Raw genomic sequence first — 26,924 nt, 5'->3', positions numbered from 1 at the left:
AAGTTCATCCGGGGAAATCCCCATACGGGGAAAATGATTTGTTTACTCCAAAATTGATCCGAGGTGTTTTAATTTTTTCTTCTAGTCATTTTCAACGTAGCGGCATGTTGTTTGATTATTGAAATGAAATGAAACATAAATGCAGGATGTTGGTTTTATATTCTGATCTTACAGACGCGCTGACAAATTTAGTCCGCCATTTCTAGTTTAGTCTACCAACTCTAAGTACCAATATTAAAACGAATGGATTATCATCACATCATCAAAACTCAGATGTAATGGAAGATCACAATAACATAGAAAATTCAGTGGGTGTTGAGAACTAAACAAACAGAAGTAGAGACGCGAAGAATAAAAAAAGAGGACGAAAACGATAATTCGTTGATGCTTTCCCTTTTCGACATATTGTAAGGGTACATCACCAATCTGCAAAAAACAAAACTGATGATTCCCAATTGCTGATTAAAAATGAAAAACAAATAATTGACAACAGTGGTGAAAATTTGCTGATCACAATGAAACATCCTTCAGTGGTAGCAGATTTACTCATTTCAAATGTATCGGTGAACAGCGTAAAGGAGAGGAGGACAGGAAAACATTATGAATGTGGATGGTGGATTGTATACAGGGTGTAATCGATAAGTATGTGCAGGCGATTATGACGTTATTATTGCAGGTATCAAAAAACTTAAAACTGATATCGAAATTACTTTACCTAATGAGCAAAATGACAATAATAACTTTTTAAAAGTATAACGAGAAATATCTAAAAAATTTACTTTATACACTCCCATATCAAAAAGGGAAAATGGGACTAGTAGAAGTTAAATGTCTAATTCCGGCAAAAGACATGAATGCGGAAGATGCGGTTAAAAAAAATTAATATTTGAAATACAATGCAAAAAATAACACTTTTGTCATAGATAAGAATCATGACTATTTTTTCTAAATTCAGGGACAACTAAACGTTGCAGAAGCAGAAGTCTGCTTATTTGCTGTTTGGACTGGAGTGAATAATTCGTTAAAAATAGAATATGTAAAAAAGTATGTAACGTTTAGGCAAAATAAAATGATGGACCATTATCAAGATTTTACATAAATTGCCTACTGTCAGAATTGATTGATTCGAGACTTCAGCATTCGATGCCCATCAAGGACCCATCCTATATCATTCAAGCGATTGAAAAAAAAGAGATAAATCCAGTGCAACCGATAAAGCATCAGAATGCTAGCAAAAGATTTATTAGGTTTATCAATATAAATCTATATATTACACATAATATAATAAATCTGTAGAAGACGCGAAGACTGACATCCGCGCGGACGGAGTCGCGGGCGGAAGCTAGTCAGAAATAAATATTTTTTGTTTTCATTTAACACAAACATTACATTTTTTTTTATTATATATACAAAATTTGTTTATCCGTTTTATTAGTTAAACTGAACAACTTTCACTAAGAAACTTAGGTCGAAAAAAATGTATAGAGTTCTGCATTTTGTATGGAAAGCTTATTTTTTTTTATATTTCGTCCAAATTTCTTTGTAAAAGTTGATCAGTTATATAAACATGAAGTTGAAGATATCAATAGAAAGTATTCGCAAATTTTGTGTACTGATAAAAAAAATCACCCGGTGTAATTTTCACGAAAATTGTTTCAAATTGTCATTTTTGGTACTTATTACGAATATTAAATTATGCATACGAATGATTTAATTTTTAAAAATTAAGTGGAGCAACTTTCCCTTAGTACATTTGTATTATTTACATATAGGATGACAGGATGCATTTGTTTGCACTACTAGACCAAGCCCTTAAAGCACAATACTTGAAACGTCATAAACTGCGAACATTCGGCCATTCAATAATACACATTTGGAGTACATCCAGACATTTCACGTCGATACACTCCCAAATGTTTTATTTTTTTCCATGCACTTTGCTTCACGCATGAGCTAGTTTGTTTCGGGGTTTTGGCTGCGTTAACTCCACATTTATGGCAAATAACTGTTGTTGGCAGTTAGCATATTCTATTTAGATTTTACGAGAGTTTACATTCGAAATGTGAGTTGAAAATATGAAATGTTTTACATGTTTTGTTTTCGGTTCTGCAACTAACATTCATTCATTTTAGGTACCTACCTTATATTATTATTAATACACATTAAAATGTAGGTCATTAATATTTCTCTCAACGATGTTTTTCCTTTATCGCTAAGTAAAGATGCGGATGAACTCCTAAGGTGATGAAATGAGCATGGGCGTAGCCAGCCATGGGCTCAGGGTGGGGCAATCATATAAAATAATTTGTAACTAGAAAAAGTACCCGAGGTCTTATCCCGGTTAAATTTTAGGGTTCCAAACCTCAAAAGGAAAAAACGGAACCCTTATAGGATCACTTTGTTGTCCGTCTGTCTGCCTGTTTATCTTTAAACTTTTTTCTCAGGAACGCGTAGAGATATGAAGTCCGTTGAAGCTGTGAAAAAATCAAACTTATAAACCAACGCAAATAAAAGATACAGCCTGTATTATGCTGTAAATTTTCGCAAATTGCGACTTTCGCAAGGGAATCATAACCTACAGGGTACTTTCCGTGAACACAGAATCTTGAAATTTGGTAAGAAGCAACATCTTATATGACAGATACAAGAATAATTGTGAAAAGTATAAATTTTCTATAACAACATATTATAAACAGGCTCATACGCAACCATCGGTGCGCAAGTTCAACTCGCGGTTTTTATTTCATACAAAATGGTCAGAAGGGTCTGACACCCGGCCTTGTATCAAAAAATAAGTTAACAGTTGTGTCTTCTAGATACTACATGGATGTACCTAGTTAATAGTAGACACAACCAAAAAACCGGCCAAGTGCGAATCGAACTCACGCACCGAGGGTTCTATACAAACATGTTTTTTTTTGTTGTTACTTTAAATTTATGCTTTTCGCATTTTTTTTCTTTATCTCCGCTATAAAAAGTTACTTAATACAGGTTCTGGTTTCACGGGTACAAGTGCCCTGTAGGTTTTGTTCCTTGGGACCCGTTCGATTCTTGAAATTTTTTAGCAAAAGCGGCTGTATCTTTTTGATTGCTTTGCCTTGTAGATGGATTTTTCATTTTTTTTGCTTCAAGGTACCTTAGATTTGAGTATTCGATAATGTTTTAAGCAATACATCCACGCGTTCCTGATAAAAAAGGTGTTGACAGGCAGACAGACAACAAAGTGATCCTATAATATCTAAGGGTTCCGCTTTTTTCCTTTTGGTGGTTCAGAACCCTAAACATATGTTTGGGGCTACTTTATTATACAGTTAAGCTTTCTATGGATACAATAATTTTAAATTAATTAATTATTGTTGAATATAGAAATGAAATATAGTTTAAAAAGTTTTTGGCCAATATCTCAAAAACTAAGTATCCACTTTGGGGCAAAAGTTATTAATGTGACCTTTTTTGTAGAGAGTAAAATTTCGCATCTTTTCTACCTTGTAAACGTTTTCGTATAACTGAATGTTTTCCATTGCCCATATTTTTTGAGTATCTTAGAACGTTTAATGCTTGTTTAATGTAAAAATGCCGCAGGCGGCCGAAATAAACTACTTAGGTACCTAAAAATTTTTAAGCACTACAGCACATATTTTTTTTAGTTTGTTGAATTAACTAGTACCATTATATATTATCCATACCTTGAAATATTCGATTAAACGCCCAGTAGTCCAACATTAAACGTTCTATAACTCAAAAAGTACGGGCATTAGAAAAAAAATCAAACAAATGCTGTAGTGTAGAAAATAAAGTGCTCTTAAAAAATGAATAGATGCATTTTATTGATAAATCAAATATTTTAAGAGTTATTAGCCAAAAACGATAAACCGATTTATTAAATAGGCCATAAATCGAATACGGTAAGTTTTACAAAAAAGTTTACAAGGTGAAAAAGATGCGAAATTTAATTATCTACAAAAAAGGTCAAAATAACTTTTGCCCTAAAGTAGATAGTCTCCGAGAAATTGGAGAAAAAGATTGCGTTTGTGTACGCATAAGATAAATCGTACCAGCTTTTTGTTTTGATCGCATATTTTTATGTCAACTGACGACTTTTGAGTATATTCCTAGTTAGTACCTAGATAATTTAGTTTTTTAAATTTGGTTAGGTACCTTCCAGGCCCCACCGTGGCTACGCCCATGGAAATGAGTAGTAAAGTAAATGGAATTTTTAAATGATGAATCCCTTTTATCTTGTCTCAATTATGGATGAATATTCAATCACGCCAGAATGAGAGAATCTGGATGCAATGGCACCTTTTCAAAAACTTACATAATAAAACATTTTAATGAAAAATAATGTTTGTAACCTACCTACAATACTTACCATCATTTTACAACTCCTCTCTTTGACAATATATCGTGTCTATCTTGAAAACAATGTCAATCAAATGAATATACGTATATGAATTTGAATTTGAAAATCAATATAAATTAATAAACTATCTGCTTTCAGTTTACAATATAGAAACTATTTAGCACGTAACCTAATCTAAATGCCTTTACAGCCGCCGAGCATCGAACCCACTGCCGGTCACCTGTGTGATCTAGTTAGCCGTTTGGCTGACTGCGCTTTGCGCATCGCTCTATAAGCTGGAAATTAATACATTCATTCTAAGCATTCATTTTATATTTATATGCAACTAGCTTGGTTTTGTAATGCATTATATCGTGAGCAAATTATTTAATACTTACGTAAGCAATTTTAGAGAAATAAATTCATATTTAAAACTATGGTATGGTAAATCAACACAAAAATACTATGAATAAATTAAAATGCAATAACACTAACAAAGGAACACATAGAATAACAAAATAACAACATAACCATTAACATTAACCATATACATAGAATTAAGGCAATAAAGGCATTATTAAACTTAATTCTTTTATTTACTCTATACGGGCCCTACAACCCCGTACAACAACAATGAAAACACAGGTATATATATGCTCTATGTTCGTAGAGCAGGTCTTGGTAGAGCTGAAGGTAAATATTAATTATTTTAATATTATGTACTACGTAATACTTTCTTCTTCCCTTTGTTCACAGCTCTTAGCTCTACTTAATAAAAATACTATGCTACTATGTTCAATGTATTAGGTAGAGTCAGTTACAGTACTAAATATCAGTGAAGAAAAAGATCAGTGAAGAAAAATATCAGAAAAGAATAATAATCTTCCCATTTACCCCACATTCATTTTAAGTAATGAACTTGATTCCTCATATATCGAATTTATATGACAAGCGACCAGAATACGTAAACATTTATATTTACATACTTTATCTTTGTGCTTACTTAGGTCACTTAAGTAAGCTTTATGCAAATGCTCCTAGACCCAAAGGCTTTACATTGGTTGACCAATCTATCAGCCTATTTTCTATGTACAAGTTTACGTTCAATTCATCCTACGATAGAATCTCTAAAATGATTATTTTTCTTTAGTATACAGAACACTACATTTATTACTGCCTACTTCAGGAGTAATGTAGCTTTCTGCTTAAAAACTTGTAATCGTTACAGTAGTCTTGGTTCCAAAAATTAAAAAAATACATACCTCTCATATAAGTATGGATAAAATAATACATAACACTGAAAGCCAGACAGACGGGTACAAAGACGACACGCAATAAGTTCAGACATACATAAAGCAAAATGGAGGTATGCCAAAGTTTCCTCTGCTATTGTTCTGCCAACAAATATTTACCTTGAAATGTTTGTAACGCTAGAAACCGATCGATGGGGCTTTTAATTTATATATAGATGTTAAATAAGAATGTCTGTGTGTGATTACAAAGTAACTACGTTTATTTTAGTTTTCATGTATCAAATATATAACTGTCGTCAATAATTTAAAGTATTTTATTTTGAACCATATAAAAAGATACAACCTACTTTTAAGCTGCGGCTTCACTCACATGAGTAATAGATATCCAAATAATTATTAAAAATATATTCAGGCAAGTACTCTTTAATTTCAGCAACACTTCTATATGTGCGAATTAGCCGTGCATTAAACAATATAACTTTATTTTTTTATCAACCAATACAACAATAGATATTTTTAATAACTATACTATACTTATATCATATTTTTACTCAAGTGTCTATGACGGCAACCTTCATTATTAAATGAGATTCTGATATTAATTAATGTTACTACTCTATGAAGATATTCACATTTTGGCAGGAAATAGTTACCAAATGTATAAATTATTCGGCAGATAGTACGTAGTTAAATTAAGAAAATATATGAAAATATTTCCTATAATGTACAATTTCAACTACTTGCCACTTGCCAGTCATCGTCGACTAAACTTTAATAAATTATTACTTTTCCTATAAAATTAAAGATAAATATTACATAACAATATTGCGATGCTAGAACTATCTTTCTCGTTCTTTGTTATCATCAATTTCATTTTATATTTTCACTAGAAACTTCTGCTTTGAATTATGCGGAAAATTACTCTTAAAATACACGTAACGATACTTGTATTGTTATTTAAAATAAATAAACTTGTTACCTTGGAAAAACTAGCACAACTATCTTTTATACCAATTATACAGTACTAGCTTTCCGCCTGCGGCGTCGCCCGCCTTTTCTAAAATATAACACATTACCTATATATTAAAACTTTCCTCAAGTACCACTCTATTTATAAAAAAAAAACTTCATCAAAATTCGTGGCGTAGTTCTAAAGATTTAAGCATACATAGGGATAGATAGCGACAGCGACTTCGATTGTATTATTATGTACTATGTAGCTATATAGTATATAGAATATAGAGCTTTATAAAGATAAGAAACATTTAATTTACTCTTCGCAGAAATCCAATTTCGATTCGAAAGGCAATAAATAATTAACAATTCACGTTTTAACTCAAGTAATAGGAATTAAATGTTGAATTTCCTCCGTCTCAAACAAATGTAAATCTTAATAATATTGAGTGTATTCGGATCTCTTGATTACAGTGTATTGAAGGCTAATCGAATATAACTGTACAAGCGAAATCTTAAATGTATTTGAAAAGGGAGTTTGGTGCGGGTCTTGTGATTTTGTTGTGTCCAAGGTTATTGATTTGACTCTATATTTCTTTATACTTAAAGTAGCGTTTAGCTACTATTATGTATTCTGTGCTTAAAGTAAGCTTTTGCGCTACTTACATTACTTTTGTTGATATTTTTTAGTCCGTTTTGCACGTGGACTAATCAAGTTATAATCAAGTTTTTAAGATTTAAAATGTAAGTCTATCTATATAGACTACAAGCCCGCATAGGACAAAAATATGGGTCAAATGAACCACCAGGGGACATATCTAGAACGATAGCAGAGCAAAAAATAATAAGATTCATCACTATGCCGTCACTTGTAAGCTGTCCAACTGAGTGCAGATGAGAATTGAAAAGTACAGGTAGACTCGGTAAATTTTGGTCATATATTTTTGTACGGCATTCTTAACCATCGATAGATCCATTAAAAATAATAAGAAACCGCTCAGTGCCGTACAAAAATGGTGGTCCACCAAGTCGGAATTTTTATTTAATTTCCGAGAGTTACCGGGGGTAAATTTGGTCATTTGACCATGTACGGCATCTGTGTCATACTATTGCTATACTGCTTTTAATCCATTATTCCGCAACGCCGTACAAAAATCATGGGGACAAGGGGAATAAATCGAGAGTTGTAATCCCCTCTCTTTCCCCACTCCAGGGGGTCATTTGACACAACACGAAATAAATTTATTTTTAAAGTATTTTATGCATAGATAATATTTGTTCATGTGCCGTACATTTTCGTTGGTTCAAAGGGGAAAAATCTGAAAAAGAAAAAAATCCATATAACGAAATGTTTGCTTTATATTTTTATAATAAAATATAAATATACATTAATATTAAGAAGCTCGAGGTGGTTAATTATCACCTTGGAAAGTCGGAGTCAGGTGGAATGGACTCCGTTAAATTGATGAACTAATAAAAAAGCTATGAACGAAAAGATGTGAATTATATGCAATCAGTCCATGAATACAGGTAAAGTCACAAGCAAATGCTAGTAATATATACATATTCAAAATGTACAAGTAAAGCGCTTTCAAATGATACCAAACACTGCATATTTATCTTAACTTTATTTTTTTACTCTGTATGTTTTGTCCGCTAGAGGGCGCCACATTAGATTTTGTGAAACCCCATATAGCCTTTAGCTAGCTGGTCGTTGGTTATCCAGTGAACAATTCAGACGCCTCTAATGATATGTCATTTGTCGAATTCTGATAAGTAGTTTAGAAGTTACGAGGGAATAGATGAACATACATACATGACCTGTAAACAACCATAACCCTCTTTTTGCTTTGCCGTAGTTGGGTAAAAATATGTTAATGCCGTACTGTATCAAATGGCCATAAAGCAATCTTAAAATTGTAGCTTTCGTCGCTTTCATCAGCCTAAAAGATGTGGTCTGCACAAAAATGTACGGCATCGTTTTTTCCTAATTTATCTATGTTAATACTATTTAAAACAACGGATAAAGTGTAGAAAACTATTATATTTCATTAATCTACGATGTTTAAACTTTAACAAAATTTCTGGTTTTGCATTTCTCTATAACTTTTTTTAGAACGGTTTCTTTTGAACGGCAATACTATACAACAATTGAATTTTACAATATCATGTTAAAAAAAAAGTTCCCGTACAGGGTCAAATGACCTTACAGCTCTTTATATCAAGAATTCGATGAAATTAAGATGATTATTGGTATACATTTAAAAGAACAATTATTTTTTGACGGCATTGCTTTTAATAGTACTTTTGAGTGCTAGATAATGTTTTGGAACCGAAGCCGTACTTAGTCAAATGACCCCCTGGAGTGGGGAAAGAGAGGGGATTGCATCTCTCGATTTTTTCCCCTTGTCCCCATGATTTTTGTACGGCGTTGCGGCATAATGGATTAAAAGCAGTATAGCAATAGTATGACACAGATGCCGTACATGGTCAAATGACCAAATTTACCCCCGGTAACTCTCGGAAATTAAATAAAAATTCCGACTTGGTGGACCACCATTTTTGTACGGCACTGAGCGGTTTCTTATTATTTTTAATGGATCTATCGATGGTTAAGAATGCCGTACAAAAATATATGACCAAAATTTACCGAGTCTACCTGTACTTTTCAATTCTCATCTGCACTCAGTTGGACAGCTTACAAGTGACGGCATAGTGATGAATCTTATTATTTTTTGCTCTGCTATCGTTCTAGATATGTCCCCTGGTGGTTCATTTGACCCATATTTTTGTCCTATGCGGGCTTGTAGTCTAATATCTATCACATTATTTCGAACACTTAAGTGCCGACAATTTTGAATACGGATAATTCATAAACTCTGTAATATATAGCAACCGGCTTCATTAGGGTCGGAACTCGGCGTATCCATGAAACATATTGAAAGAATGTGAAAATGTTGTATTAATTTTTCACGAAAGGGATATATTTCACATTCGTTCAAACGTGCGTGGGTTAGCATAGGTAATACAAAAATTTCAAAATAAATGAATCAAACTAATAAAATGAAAACACAAAAATCCTTATTTTGAATTTATTGCATAGTATATTTATGATATTTGAACGAAAGAAAATAAGTATTCAGAAAGAGGTATGTATGCGTAACGTAGGTTCCATCCATTGTTGTGAATTAGAATATTGTAAAGCTGTTTATTTTATAGTTGATACAAATTCCGATTCCAAATGTTTGAAATAAATACAAAATTGTACCTATAGGTAATGGACCTATAATTTTAGGTCTTAATTTTTCTATTTTCATTAAAAAAAAAACAATTTTCCTTGTACTAGATGTTTTATATGAAGGAGACCTATCAATTGACTGTCTACTATATAGGTATTTATTCATCGATGGCACTCAAACTCAAACTCAAACATTTATTTATTCAATTAGACTTCTTCGAGAAGCACTTTTGAAACGTCAATACATATTTTTAAAATTTACCACCGATTCGGAAAGCAGTATCTATGGAGAAGAATCGGCAAGAAACTCCATAGTTGCTCTTTTAAATCATTTTCATCACTTTTAGACATATTATATTATGTATAAAATAGCCTGCTGTAGCGGCCGATATCTTCGGCTATACTTATTACCTCGATGACCAAATTAGGCTAAGAATAACAGAAATGAGATATCTAGAAATGAACTTTAGAATCTATAAATATAAGAGTAGCTATCTAATTTAAAATTGTATTAAATCTCTCTGAACCAAGACATTATATAAATATTATAAACGCGAAAGCTTGTATGAATATTTGTTACTGTTTCACACAATAACAGTTGATTGGGACTTATATGAAATACCTCTAGGGGGTTAGGTACCACGAGAGTGACGTCATGAGTTTAAGCCAGTTTATTTAAATAAGTACACACAACAGGTTTGTGCAAATAGTCACATGATAGGTCCAATTTTTAGTGCGTAATCGGTATAAACATATTTGATTTGATTTGATTAGGTTTGAGGTATCAAACCGGAGTCCATTTTTTGTCTCCACCTTACCAGGTGTAGGTGTAAACATAATAAGGTTAACTTCGTCTGTAAAAAAGTCGATAAAATAAATGCGTAATGAAGCTTTTGCACGAGGGAATAATTATGACTTCACTCTATAGTATTTTTATAAGGAATATTAAAGATACATTATAAATAAGTTCCGTTGAAATACTGAAAGTTTTAGCGTTAGTACTAAAATACATTTTCAGTATTCACGTGAACATTTTATGTGTATTTACGAGATATTTTTATTCAGTTTTTATGTTTACGTATCTTTCTTATATAGTTTTAATATACTCTAATCAAATTACTTAACTTTCCTACTTGTAGGTAGGTATAGATTACGGTATAGTTTAAATATCTATATCTATACTAATATTATAAAGAGGAAAGGTTTGATTTTTTGTTTGTTTGTTTGTATGAATTGAATAGGCTCCGAAACTACTTGGCAGATTTTAAAAATTCTTTCACTGTTGGAAAGCTACATCATTTCTGAGTGACATAGGCTAGGTTTTATCCCGGAAATCCCACGGGAACGGGAACTTGCGGGTTTTTTTTTTGAAAACGCGGGCGAAGCCGCAGGCGGAAAGCTAGTAGGTTATATTTTACTTGTAGAACTGACTTTTATTGTAATAAGCTGGTATTCTGAACTTCGATTTTCCGCTATTTCAAATTTATTAAACAATCCTTACATTGGTCTCTACAACGTAAGAGCAGTGATACATCACAGAGCTCAAACTATACTGGTTAAGTTATTTCATGAATATAATGCGAAAGAGTACCAGTTACAATACTTTTATGACATTTGCGAGTTCTCCAGTTATTCGTAGCGACATTTCGAATAACTCGAATTTTACGATCGAAATTGTTGTGTTGTTTGAGAGAAAATGCTAGAAAACTTTTATTTGAAGCTGTTTATCGACCTGGTTCGACCTGGCTTTGCTCCGATTGACAAAAATAAATGAGAAAAATATGGGAATTAAAAAGGTCTTTGCGGATTTAAGACTGAAAGAATTCTCAGAAACATGTTCCATATTTTTAAAATTGACTGTGTATAAATTAACAATAAAATATTAACATTTTAAATTACTGGTTTAATTTTAAAAAAAAGAACCTAATTATCTACCGGGTAGGCGAGTACTAGTACTATGTTCGTAAATTTCAGAGAATACCTACAAATTAAAGATACATAATTTAGCAATTATTTGTAAAAATCAACGCTACTACGCAACGGAATTAAAATTGCAAACATGCGTATTGCCTGACAAATATATTAACATTATGAAGTGTCGCAGCACACACGACATTGCTCCTCAAATTTATCAGGCGCAAGATTTTTCAAGCACTCTCAGCGACACTCGAGTCAAGTTCGCGCGGCTTGTATTGGGATTCGTTCAATAATTAATTTAAATCAACTTATACGTTCTTGTTTCAGCATTTCAGAGTTAAACTATGCTAACCTTTCCCTTTATTCGAAACAGGGGTTTTGAACAAAGGCGAATAAACACAACAATAGAGGAGCCCTGAACCGTTATTAAGGCAAACTTGATCAACATTATCGATTATTTAGACCACGGTTCCGATACGTTTACCGGTAATTCAATAACTTTAAACATAAACATCGTTACAGTAAACATGTTATGCTGTTATTTCAAGAGATTATGCGTGCATGATTGAGCTTTTTAAACTTAATTAAATGGTGCGCACTGGTTAACTTTAAACGCTACAAATTATATATTTTTTCCGCGTCGGACTGCTTTAGTAGAAATTGAATTGTTGTTGTACGCAACTAGCTAGCTAGCTGTTCTAGTGTGAATATAATGAAAGTTTAATTATTTATCTTCATATTATGAACTTTAGAATTAATATAGTTCAACGAAAAAAAACATCACGAGACATGTTGAGCCTTTCCAAAGCAACGCATTGGTCTAAATATCTCATTTTTATCAAAAGCTCGTTCTTTATTTATAAATAAAACGGTTTTACCCATCACATAAAAGTTACGTAACAAGGAAAGGAAGATAATAGGACTCGGCAGGGTAAAGTGAGCAAGTTTCATAGGTCTCGACCCTCAATCAGCTCACTATAAAATATCGGTGATTTTAATAAATTGCACGCTACAGCTACCCGGGTAAAATTACTGTTGATACTGCCATTAAATAAATCTGTAACACGGATGGGATATTTTTAAGTTTGTTACAGTATAATTTTCATTGAAACTTATTTTTTTATTATAGTTAGTACATTAAGTATTTTATAGAAAATTAAGATGCATGCGCTTTTCAGTTCACAATAATATTATGAACTAGCTTTCCGCCCGCGGCTTCGCCCGCGCAGTTAAAGAAAAACCCGCATAGTTCCCGTTCCCGTGGGATTTCCGGGATTGCGTCATTTTCCCGGGATAAAAAGTAGCCTATGTCCTTTCTCGGGTATCAAAATATATCCATACCAAATTTCATGAAAATTGGTTCAGTAGCTTAGGCGTGAATGAGTAACAGACAGACAGACAGAGTTACTTTCGCATTTATAATATTAGTATGGATTTAGGAAAATTACCTACTGACTATACATAAAATAATACGAATGTATTTTGTATGGGAAATTTAAAGATCCACACGTTTAGAAAATTTACTAATTACACACATACAGTAAATTTAAAAGTATTAAGTAGGTTAAAAGCTAGAGAATTATTAGAAAGATTTGTATTAGGTAATATTTTGGACTGGAAAAAGTTCACATAAACTTTTAAGAGATTAATACTTGAAAGCTGCCATATTAGAAAATTCTAGACTAAATTCTACTACTAAACTCGGTCTAGAAACATTCGCTTAGGAATAACGAGGTATGACGTAATGTTTCATAAGTTTATTATTAGTGAGTGTAAAATTTGGCCCATGTATGAAAATTATTAATTAAGTTAGTACTTGATGACCTTTATGTAAATTGTGCCCGACTGCTCCCAATTAGCTATTGTCAGATTTCATTTAAATCTTTATGTTATGTACTAAAGTTTAAGGGTTGTGGTATTTATTATTTAACTACTACATAATAATATAATATGGAATGGAGTTATGTGTAAACTAAGAGTTTTATTCCTACTCTTTTCTGAGCAGAAATATTTTACAACAAACATTTGTGAAAAGCATTTTTAAATCTTAATAATATTTACAAATAAGTAAATAAATAATTTATGAGGATTTACAACAGCTATCTCATTTAATCTAATTTTTTGACAAATGCTGTGCAGCATTTTGGAAATTAGGCGGAAATTACACTGACAAAACAGTAAAATAAGTGAAATTATTTTTAAACTACTTTTTAATGTAATACAGTTTCTATTATTATATTCATATTAAAATGAAGAGAAATTAAATAACTTTAAATAGGTTAGTAGGCATTTGTTTTGGAGGAAAGCGCGAAAATATATGTTATTATTCAACATTTATTTATATTAACTAAGTATACTAAAAGTAAGTATACATTTATGTGAAAATTCAAACTGTGACATTTCTAAAGCTCTGTGAAAACTTGAAGGAATATTTGAGTTTCAATTCAAATACATATTTAACTTTTCTATGAATTTAATATAATATTTAAGAGGTTTAAACCTGAATGTGTATACATGAAGACATTCTTTGAATACGTGAAACATGATGTCGTTGAAAAATGTGAAAGGAAATAATTTTCTAAGAGTTTTCTTCGATGATGACCTAAACCCTAAAAAACGAGCTTTTTTGTTTATCTGTGTGGTGCATTGTTTTTAATACCTATTGGAAGCATTATTTAAATTTTATTATATAAACAAGTCTAGAAATTAATGTCTAAAAGAATTAATAGATATTGAGTTTTACCAAGCATGAGGAATTTTCACATTTTCCAGAAGAATCTCATAATGAATGCAACTTATTTTCCCAGTTTGTTGGAAATAACTATTAATTCCAATGTTTGAAACTACTAGCGTTTGTTTAATGTGAGTTTTAATGCTTAGTTAGTGTTGAATCATAAGTGAAAACTTTAGCGTTTTAAAATATTTGACTGTGTTTTCCTGTTTGGCTAATCGAATATTAATTTTGTTGTATTAAACATACATACTTACCAGTATAGCGTAATTTTATTTGTTTTCAATATTAATATTTGTTCCTATTTTTGCGCTAAAGTGTCTTGTTATAATAAAGACTATAGAGTAATATTTTTTACAGTTTTGCATCTTGATAAAACTAAAATATTTAATACAAAAATATGTTGTTATCTTTAAGAAGGCCAAAATGATTGAATAGGTCTGGAAATAGTGACCTGAATAACAGTGCATATTGAAATTAGATCAGTCGTGACGAATTTAGCCTATGTCAGTTTCAACTTGATTCGTTTTTATAAAGGTAACAAGTTTTTTTAGGGGAATTAAATAAATTTATTATGAAATATCGTTGTAGTTATGATATATTATCCTTATTATACAGGACCGTAATTACAGATAAATCATTTTAGATATTGAAAAGTACAAAGTACCTAATAAAATATATACGACGGACTTCAAACGTCTCTACGATTGTTTCGTGTTGTAGAAGTTTACACTCAAGTGAACATACAGCAAAGTAAGAACATCAAAAACGGGAATCGTGAAAGGTAAAAAATAGTGTGCCTTTGAAAATTTTAATAGCAATTTATCTAGCTAAAAGCTTTGCTTTCATGGCTATCAGGCGCGGTGCAAAAGAAAATGCCAGTGGGTTGATGAAATAATTTAATTATACACTTTGAGTGCTTTTCAGTTAATAATTTATGAATGCTGTAAAAGCAGATCTGTATCTTGATATTCTTAAACTTTAATTAGAGTTTTAAGTGCACAATAATTAAAAATGTTTCGTTGTTCTTTTGTTAGAAATAAGTGTTTTAGAATCTAACTCTAGCACCAAGAGCGAACCTCTTCTCTTGAATGTTGAAACAATTTATCAGTATTTCTATTTTAATTATTTAACGTTTTTAATTTGGAAGGAATTTATCGCTTCAGAATGAAATTTGGTTCAGAGACAGTCGCGAGAAAAGCCGTAAGCTTAGCTTAATATTACAAAGAATCCTATGCCTATTTCGATTTACCTTATTTTATTTTTTTTCTGTTTAAGTAAAGCTAATAAGATAAAGCACAGTTTACTTTTGCTTTGGACTCTATATTTCTAGTTAGCTACGTAAGTAGTAATAATACTTTGTAGAATAAATCAAACAATCGATCTTATAATTACTAAAGTATAATTAGTTGAGGAAGGCCTGGTGACCTAAAGTGCTACGGCGTAGTATGACGATGTCAAAGTGCTTCTAAAAATAAACTCGTAATAAATACATGTTAGAGGTTATTTAGTTACGTACTACGCGCAACAGTCCTTGTGTTATTTCATTACAATTATTAAGAATAATATTATATTATTATGTTACCTAGCTGTGCCACGCGGTTTCACCCTCGGAAAAAAAACAGGCTCATCTGATATTCTGATGATATACAAAATTGCCGCGAACAATAACGGATCTCAAAGATATATCCAATCAGAAATTGACAACATGTCTCCGGATTTCTGTAGCTAAGTTTTTGCTTGGTTTTTGATAACCGTCTACTGCGTTTCATCCAAATCGAGAAAAGAGTAACAAACATACTTATATTCATCCTCACAAACTTTCGCATTCATAATATTAGTAGGATTACTATAATATTCATTTTAATTAAAACAAAAGTACCTAGGCCTTTAAATTACTCTAATCAAAGAGTCACATATCTCTAAAATGAGGTTTTTGAGTAACAATCAGTTGCAGTTGCTAGCTGATAAGAGTCTGATGCGTAGTCGTTGAAAGGGTCTCATTGTGTGTAATGACATAATATATAAAGGTATGATGAGAGCAATTTGCTACCCTTTGGCGAGGTATTTTGGACATTAATGACATGTTTAATGGTTGAAGTTTAGTGGTATTTTGATTATGAGGATGTTTGTAACCAATTTACGTTATTGTTGTATTATGCATTGTTTATGCATTGTGAAATAGACGGTAAAAATTTTTTTCGTTTCTTTTTCATATTTTTAATCCATAGGTTAGTGGTAATTCGTAATAAATGTTACACAAAAATATTATATTGTCATTAGTAGATAATAATATGGTAGTACCCTTATGATCCTAATTGATAACACTTTATAACTTAATGGAAAAACACGTGTATGATAATAAAATTAATATTCCACTGACTAAACATCTATAGGAAAATAAGTTTCGATGTCTTTTTTTATATTTTTAGCCACAATAGGGTTTTGACTCTAATAAATTACTTAGAGATAGATTTAAAGAGTCCTTAACCTCTTTATAAAGTAAGTTTAAAAATCATCGACACACTCCGTAAAAGTCACGGATAAAGTGTGATGACGTCACGCTGATGACGTCAGCAGTTGTCGCGAATAGACCCGCCTATTATCTTCAGCTAATGGTCCGCTTACAAGGCATTTATTGGATCGATGTTGACCTATATGTAGGGCACAATAACACAGGTTAATCTCTAAACTCAGTTTTGCCTAAAGTATGTTGATTCACGTTTCTCGCAAACGTGATTCAAAACTCTGCTATTGAGCTTAGTGTTGTTATTGTATTGAAATTAATTATTGTTTTACTAGAATAGCTTGGAAGGGATTCTGTTTTTATAATGAGGCTAGATTATGTTCATCTGGACGTACTTAGGTTTTCCTATAAAAATCCTATATTCTTATGTTCGACAAATGTGTACCTATAATAATACTAAAAACAATGCTTAATTCGTGATTCGTAAAAAGAACTGCTAAACACTGCCTATACACAATATTATAAGAGAAGATGACCCACTGCGTATTAATGTAATGGATTCACATAATTTATATAGGACGTAATAACTATTTCTTTTTACAGTCGGAACGAAACATAAATGCACTCAACGCCATCTATGAAGAAAAAATTCTTCATTTGATTCACTATAATACAAGTAGAATTTATTTCATACGTTGCGAAATATAACTATGATCACATGATAAACAATAAACACGTTGACACACTAAATAATTGATTTGTTAATTGTGTTAATTGTTAAACTAATAGGGTTAATTGTTTCATGGTCTAGAAAGGACGGTGTTTAAATGTGTTATTTTTTTTATTTAAAAATTAACCTTGTATTATTACATTAATGACTTATATAATAATGGAATTTATTAATTTCACAATGATTTCTTATGTTTGTTTGTTTAAAAAATATTTGGTCGTCGGGCTAGGTAATTTGCAAAGCTTTTTAGGGTTCCGTAGCCAAAATGGCAAAAACGGAACCCTTATAGTTTCGTCATGTCCGTCTGTCCGTCTGTCCGTCTGTCCGTCTGTCACAGCCGATTTACTCGGAAACTATAAGTACTACAGTGATGAAATTTGATGGGAATATGTGTTGTATGAACCGCTACAAAAATATGACACTAAATAGTAAAAAAAAGAATTGGGGGTGGGGCCCCCCATACATGTAACTGAGGGATGAAATTTTTTTTTTCGATGTACATACCCGTGTGGGGTATCAATGGAAAGGTCTTTTAAAATGATATAAAGTTTTCTAAAAAACATTTTTCTTAAAGTGAACGGTTTTTGAGATATCAGCTCTCAAAGTCGTAAAAAGTATGTCCCCCCCCCTCTATTTTTATAACTACGGGGTATAAAATTCTAAAAAAAATAGAGGTGATGCATGCTAATTAACTCTTTCAACGATTTTTGGTTTGATCAAAGTATCTCTTATAGTTTTTGAGATAGGTTGATTTAACTGTAATTTATTATATTTGCTGCTACGGAACCCTTTGTGCGCGAGCCCGACTCGCACTTGGCCGGTTTTTTTTTAAAGAAAATGTTCCAAAAATTCTCTTTATTATTCGTAGATACATACATATCTCTATATTATTTTAAGTATTTTTAATTGACTCTCCTTTTATAATACATATAGATATGTACTTACATAAAACCAACAATTACCTTTATTATTAGGAACCAGCACATTAATTTGTAACAACACCTACAATCTGCAATCTACATTCACTCATATACTCTTAACAAAATATACGTATATTTAAAATACAAATATCACATGCCCACATGGCATCTTCAAAGCAATACATACAAACCCATGATGAGTGTTTAGGATTGAACTGATCAAAGTTGATAGCCGCAGATAACCAATAGTGGCCCGGATAAGCCTTGCCCGCCTAACGGTCCGGGTAAACCGGTTTATTTGACGATTGTAATCCGGGATACGACGTTTAGATGTTGCTTCTAGTTTAGGACGGAGTACCAGGGAATAAAATAGGAACTGTTTTTAGTACAAGCAAAAATAGAAGTTTATTTCGTAGTTTAACATTCTGTAAGTATCCATCGATAAGTAACAGTATATAATTTAAATAGTTTCTCGGGTACCGAAAGTCAATTTACGAACAATTTTATATTACCTACGTGTTCGTAGCATTTAAAAATTATTTAAATTGAACTATGTGCTATTAATTCACTGTTCTTTAAGAATTGAATGTCATATTCCAATGGAAGAATGAACGGCATTGACATTAATTTTGGTTACAAGAGTTTTTACATTTAATTCACAAGATGTTACAACAATTTTCTTCATTAAGTTCAACACATTTTTAATATAGATTCTTGCCGTAAACAATACTCAATTGTATTAAAAATAAAAGAGATATCTAATCTAATATATATTATAAAGGCGAAAGTTTGTAAGGATGTATGGATGTATGGATGTATGGATGTTTGTTACTCTTTCACGTAAAAACTACTGAACCGCGGATTACAATGAAATTAAGCACACATATAGAGGGTAACTTGGATTAACACATAGGATAGTAATTCCACGGGAACGGGAACTATGCGGGTTTTCCTTTGCAAACGCGGGCGAAGCCGCGGGCGGAAATCTAGTTAATAATATTTTAACCCTTTACCTGTTCTTCGCAGTACCTACATCGAAAGCTCGAATCAGAATATAATGCTTAATTCAAGTTCCATTGCATTATATTTATCATTTAGTATGTCCATTATAATGTGTATTTGCAAGGAATTAATAAATAATGCATTATATTTGAATTGTATTTCATTAATAGATAGAAACTGAAATTCTGTTGTTTTCGAGAAAGAAGAAATTATAAAAATAAAACAAATGTATGAAAAACAAGCTGTAAATAAATAGGAGCAATCTATCCATCGTATTAATTCTGATAGTCTCAAAGGATCGAAGTAATTGAATCGCTGACCACTTTTAGCTATTACTAAATACATTACCGACTTTGATAGAATCGATTTTAATTGATATGTCAGAAATTATTAACTCAGAAATTTTTGCAATTCATTATTAAATAAAGCTAAAAGAGAATATAATAAAAGGGAAATTCTTAATGCTAGGGGTAATAGTAAAAGTCTGTGGAGGGCTGTTAAAAATATTACAAACTATGATAAACAAAAACATAGTTCTTCAAATTTAATTACGTCTAACGATCAAAAAAGCTGTCTTAATAATATAAATAATTTCTTTGCTAACATCGGATCTAACTTAGCAGAAAAAATTTTTTCCTCTAATCAATTATGCGCCTCTCGCCAAACACTCACACTCTCTCATTCATCACCTCTCAATTCATTAGTACTACTTCCTACGAGTGAAGATGAGATCTCACTAATAATAAAAAATCTTAAGGATAGTCCTGCCGCTGGCAGTGACTTGATCACTGCTAAAATTATCAAGAGATACATTGATATCCTCGTCCCTCCAATTACCTACATATGCAACCTAGCAATGGATACAGGAATGTTTCCAAATGCTTTTAAAGTTGCTTTTATCACCCCTGTACACAAAAATGGGGATAGAATCTGTGTCGATAACTATAGGCCAATTTCAATATTGCCAACTTTATCAAAAATATTAGAGCGCGTTGTCAATAAACGGCTAGTAAATTTTCTAGAGACAAATAATCTCCTCTCAACAAATCAATTTGGATTTAGACACGGTAAGAATACAAATGATGCTGTTCATGAACTAGTGGATAATATTATCACCAATTTAGATGCCAGGCGTAAATGTCTAGCAATTTTCCTAGATTTGGCCAAGGCTTTCGACACAGTTTCTATCCCTCGATTGTTAAATAAGCTGGAATATATTGGTGTGAGAGGAGTCCCCTTAAAATTCTTGAAAAATTATCTGAGTGATAGGTTTCAAAGGGTTAGGATAGATCATACGGTAAGCGACAAGTTACCTGTCAATTATGGCGTACCTCAAGGCAGTATAATCGGCCCTACGCTCTTCTTAGTATACATTAATGATTTGTGTGGTTTAAACCTAACTGGGGGTAAAATTTTTACGTTTGCAGATGACACCGCTCTTTTCTTTACCGACGTCACTTGGGACAATCTTTTTAAAACTGCGCAAGCTGGCTTTGACAGGGTCTATGATTGGCTTACAACTAATTTGCTTACCCTGAATGTAAACAAGACCAAATATATTGCATTTGCCCACAAAACTCACCTTTTACCATCACCGCTACTATCCATTACAGCTCATACTTGCGACCACATTTCATTAACCTGCCAATGCTTATCACTTCAAAGGGCTGATAATATAAAGTATCTTGGTGTCATGATCGACCAATGTCTCACCTTTAGGTGCCACATAGACTCTCTTGTTTGTAGGATGCGAAAATTAATCTATATTTTTAAAAGTTTAAGAAATATTTCTGATCGTAACACCATTAAAATGGTATATTTTGCACTAGTACAATCGATAATAAACTATTGTATTCTAACTTGGGGTGGTAGTGCGAAAACTCATTTGATTGAAGTGGAAAGGGCCCAACGAGTTATACTAAAGGTAGGTGCTGGTCTTCCCTACCGGTTCCCTACTGCTAACCTTTTCAAAATGTGGGATGTTTTATCTATCAGACAATCATTTATACTACAAGTGATTTTGAAGAAACACTCCCAACTAAATTTCGATCCTGATCTCTATAACAAAAAACGCCGCAAGTATAACGTATGTCAAACCGTATCTTTCAACACTTTCCATTCTCACCGCTTCTTCTGCTATCTTGGTCCATTTTTATACAACAATTTTAACAATCTATTTAACATTTATATTCAAAATAAAACTAACTGTAAAAAAACTGTCACTAATTACCTTAAGTCCCAAACATACGAAGAAACTGAAAATCTGCTATCTCCACCGAAGTAATGTTTTATATACTTTTGTCCCAGACTTTAACTTTGTACATTTGCACCCAAAATGTTTCCAACTTCAATTTCACCCACATACATTCAGATTCAACACATCACAAATACAAGCACATTAAGACACACACACAGTACACACACATTAAGGCACATCTATAAGATTTGGTAGGAATTTAAAATAGGTTATTCTTTCTTGTATTATATAGTATTATTTATTATTATTTTTTTTTCTTTTACAGTAAAATTGTCTACTGGTAAAATTTGTATACTTTTATCCATTATTTAGGTGCGTAAACTTTAATTAACCTACTTTGTATGATATCCGCGAGGGGGGCTGGTGACCTGTACCTCAGACTTCTATTTAGTCTATTTCAGGCACCAGTTTCTCACAACGTTATCCTGTCTTTGTGTGGTATAATTGAGTTTTGTAACTTTTTAATGTTGTGAGAACCAAATAAAGATGATTTTTATTATTATTTATTATATGTCGGCAATCTAGATTTGCTTATATTCGACTCTATATACTCAAATCTTGTAAAACAAAACGTTTTATAAGATTTAAAAGAGTGGTAGTTAAAATTAACTACGTATATTCGAATACATTGTTTATATTAAGAATATTTTTTGTGTGTGATTTGAAGTTTGAAGCGATACTTTTGACTATTTACAAACACATTCCTCGCTACATCTTCGCACATTATTGGTGGTAAAGCACAAGCGATCTGTATGGATGTATGGATGTTTGTTACTCTTTCACGTAAAAACTACTGAACCGATTACAATGAAATTTAGCACACATATAGAGGGTAACTTGGATTAACACATAGGATAGTTTTTATCCCGGAAATCCCACGGGAACGGGAACTATGCGGGTTTTCCTTTGCAAACGCGGGCGAAGCCGCGGGCGGAAATCTAGTTTACTATATCGGTACTTAACAAAACAGGCGTTTTAAACACTGTCTCAATAACTATATCGATATTTAAAGTTACATAGTTTATTTTACGTTTTCTTTAATTAAATAGTATTTCTTATGTTGCAGGCGGATGGGCGCACCCAATCTCCCAAGATCCAATCATCTCGGCCCTCCCCTGAACTTGCCGCAGGTAATAGCATAAAAATATAATAAAAAGTATTTCTATACTTTATGTGTTGTTCTAGTACATAAGCTACATCCCTGCTAAGTATCATCAAAATTCGTTCAGTGGTTTTCGCGTGAAAGAGCAAAGCTTACCATCCATCCTCGCAAACTTTAAAGTTTATAGGTAATAGATTTTAGTAAGAGTAAGCTTTAAAAATATAATTTATATAAAAAAAAATTGTAAAAAATTGTCGTATAAAATGTAGCTGACTTTTATAAATTCTATGTAGGTCCGGAAATAGCTCGTAAACTATTTTTTTATACCTTTAAGTGATAAGGGTTTTCTGGCAGAACAACGTTTACTATTATTTACATAAATTTCTTCTTCATATTTACATCAAGTATTATATAATTATCTAACACTATAGCTATGCTACAAAAAATGCGCTAACAACCAATGTAAATAAAGGATCATAAATATTATTTTCATTTAATAACTTGTATATTTTTGGTGATTATATCGAAACTAGTTTTACAATTGACCTATAAGAATGCACTACATGTCATTATTATTTTTTATTTTTGGCTTTTTGTAAAACTAGGAAAGATAATAAGATATGCGAGATTTGAAGAATCATTGGATTTAGTATAAATGTCATACATATACATATAGCCTATTTATAAATACCATTAATATATTCAAATTTTGACCTTTTCGTTTAAATCTCATAATTTTATTCATATTAATTATTATTTACTTAAGAGCGTTCTTTGTTTGGCAACTTTTATCATTTCTGACACAAAAAAGTTACTGAATACAGTAAGATAACTGAATTTTTTGTCCCGAAAAGAGAAGATATATTTTAACCATCAACCAGTATAAACCGAGAGCCCAAGCTTAATAACAATTCAAAATTATGATGTAGGTTCACTCACCAAAAGTTCTTGTTTTAATGTTTAAACACACTTAACAAAATTATGAATCAACTACTATGACGACAACAGCAGACAGATCCACACATATTAATATAATCTCTCCAATACTAGCAATTATGTTTAGCAAATAAATCCCTGGTACAGGTGACGGTAGTATGACGGTCGCCCGCGGCGAGGAGTCCCCCGAGCGGCTGGGCGGCGCCCTGCGGCGGCTGCACTACCGCGCCACGCGGCGGGCGCATTCTGCAGCGGCGAGGCACCATGCCACCACACCTAAGGTACCATACACTAAAAGGAAAATAAATTGAAAAAATATTAACAATAGCTGAAGATGATGCAAGGAATCGGTCGTAGTTTTATAATAAAAATCTAAATAAGTTAATAAAAGTGGAACCAGTGAATTGTGTCTTTTTTTATCTTAACTATGAAATAAATTGAAGAAGTATAGTACAAAAGTAGTTGGTAAGAAAGACTACAATGGTAACGTAGATAGAAGAATATGAATTATGGGACCATGCGGACATATTCCTGGATAACAGAAACAGCATTAAAAGAGGCTTTAATGCCAGTGTGATAGCGATTACTTTATCAATTACTAAGGTAATATTAATTTTCCTAACTACATATGTACGTTTCCTAACTATAACCGTAGATAGTAAGGAAAACGGCACTATAATACTCTCTAGATAATAAGAAAGAAATAAGAAAATCTATAAAATGATTTATGAAACGTTATTTTGAACCATTCGCTGAATTTTTGTTATGATTTCAGGTGACGCACCCGTACCCTTAAGAACCTATAAAACACTTTCAAATTTTCAAATTTAGGCAATCATTTATCAAAATTAAACCTGGATCAATTTAGTGGAACCCTTTTTCTCTGAATAATATTAAACTTACCGTCTCTACGGTTGAAGAGTCTTTTAATATCCTCCCAATAATCCTTAATGGGTGTTTAAATAATCACGCGTGAGTGATTTTTTGTAATATATTTTAAAATGTTACAATTCAAATGTTTCATATGTATATAGAGCCCGCATAATTAACGGATCCATATATTATAAATCCAAATTTTTTAATAAATCGATATTTTTAGAAATACTAAAAAATTATTATCATGTCTTCAATATTATGCGCTTATTTCAGTTGTATGTTTGCCCGACCCCAAAAAACTAAACGATCCTTCGTAAAATATCTATTATTAAAATACTGAAAAGCTCATGAAGACTATAAAGCAAAACAATTTAACCATCAATTTATCTTTTTTTCTACGCAATTATGCTTACCATAGCATAATAAGCAGCAATGTCAGCCATGCAATGTGGTAACCCTTAGGACGCAGGGCAATCCGCACTCGACCGACCCTCGCCTGGCGTGACCCGTTTATACGTACTTGTGATAATTCATACACTTTCTGAGGATAATGTGCTGTGTTGGCTTTTGTGTTTGATATTATGGTACCTATATTTAGAAGTGTGGAGGCTTAAGTGTGACTTATAGTTCCTATAATATAAACTAGCTTAAGAACGCGGTTTTATTTGCAAATATCGAGTGAAAATTAGCCTATATAATAACTCGACTATAATAATAATATATTATCTCCGTACAAAGTTCATAAAGTTCAATCAACTGAACGTCGATTGCGATTCAAAATGTGAATAAAAAATTATCTATATAATTTTATTCGTCCAAAGTTGATCTTTACTTTGTTGGCAACGTTTTTTAACTATCTGGTAATGGTCTCATTAAAACTTCTCTCACTAATTTTAACCATTTGAAGTATTGTTTCTGCAAGTTATTGTTGCAATAACAATTTAAAATATGACCTAGAATTAATTACCAATTTATTATGTGGTTCTACATAAAAATTATGAAAAAATATCGCTGTTTTTTAATTATATATACCTAGTTTTATTTTGTTTAAAACATCACATTCATTGGTAGGTATACCTAGTCATAATAAATAATAAACAAATGGTTAAAAATAATGGACTGAATAAAACTAAATTGATACATGTGTTTAAAAAGAATGTAATGGCATCCTCATATTATTTTAATGAGATTCTATTATAATTGCTGTAGATGTGCGACACCAACTGACAACGATACTAAGTAATTAAGTATTCTTTTCATTAAAAAAATATATCATTATTTTATAAGTCTTCAAAGTTATTTATATGTATTCGTCTTTCTTTCACAGAAAATGATATAACATTATGTCTAAGAAAGCTCTCTACATTAAAAAATAATTTGGAAAATCCAAAAGTGCACGCCTCATAATTTTTTTTAATAAATATTTATTAATTATTATTTTTGTTTATTTAATAACAATTAAACCACATCGAATCAGACCCTGAAAAATGAAAGGGTTCTATTCCTGAGCATACTCAAGCGTAAGAGAAAAAAAAAGACTCGATTAGTAAAGTATTTCGGTCGCTATCGTGTTAACAAGAAAAAGGATCCGCACATACAGACACACGGACGTCCAAGACAGAACTTTTTTAAACTGTTTTTTAACTAGTTTAAATAACAAAAATGACATCAAAAATATCATGAACGTTAAAAATAGTGTTTTTTCTTAATATGTGTGTGTATGTATTATCTTACAAGTGCAATGTATGATACATAAAGACATTTTAAGTTTGAAAAATCAGATGTTTTGCGCGAAGTGACAGTAGTACCCACCTCAACGCTTCGCTTGAGGCGTGCAATACATATTACACTTTGTGCGCTGGAATAATACAGAAACAGATCATTAAAGTTAAAAGATATGTCAGCTTTTTTGACTTGACAACGTCTTATAATTCGATAGAGCCGGCTGCACGCACGAAAAAACATGACTCATGCGGCGTTACCTCGCTCTGAGGCGTTCTACACCACAGGTTCCATGTAAGGCTTGAAGTGCAAGCGAGAGCGCGGAACGAGCGACAAAGAAGCACAATCGGACGTTGTCACGTTCAACTATCGCCAGTAAACCGACTTTACAGACAACTATTTTTGTTATTATAAATTTTTAAATAAAACAGCACAGAAGCGGCCCTTATCATTAAAACGATCTCTTCCAGTCATTTG

At 31.9% G+C, this 26,924-nt stretch overlaps 1 protein-coding gene across 1 annotated transcript in view; it reads left to right on the top strand.

Moving 5' to 3' along the window:
• LOC149477566 (uncharacterized) overlaps nt 1–24,645 on the top strand; it is a 30,070-nt gene extending 5,425 nt beyond the window's left edge. The window contains exons 3-5 of the mRNA XM_089711055.1: nt 22,878–22,941; nt 23,997–24,130; nt 24,625–24,645. Of these exons, the coding sequence (XP_089567181.1) occupies nt 22,878–22,941; nt 23,997–24,130; nt 24,625–24,645 (219 nt within the window). The remainder of the gene's footprint in view (nt 1–22,877; nt 22,942–23,996; nt 24,131–24,624) is intronic.
• The last annotated feature ends 2,279 nt before the right edge of the window (nt 24,646–26,924 follow it).

This window comes from Colias philodice, chromosome 25 (genome assembly GCF_061535455.1).
Source record: "Colias philodice isolate Cphi_HAF_F1 chromosome 25, ilColPhil1 Martin Lab GWU primary, whole genome shotgun sequence".
Classification (NCBI taxonomy): Eukaryota; Metazoa; Arthropoda; class Insecta; order Lepidoptera; family Pieridae; genus Colias; species Colias philodice.
The sequence above is the reverse complement of the archived record's forward strand: the minus strand, read 5'-3'. Positions and strand labels throughout refer to the sequence as shown.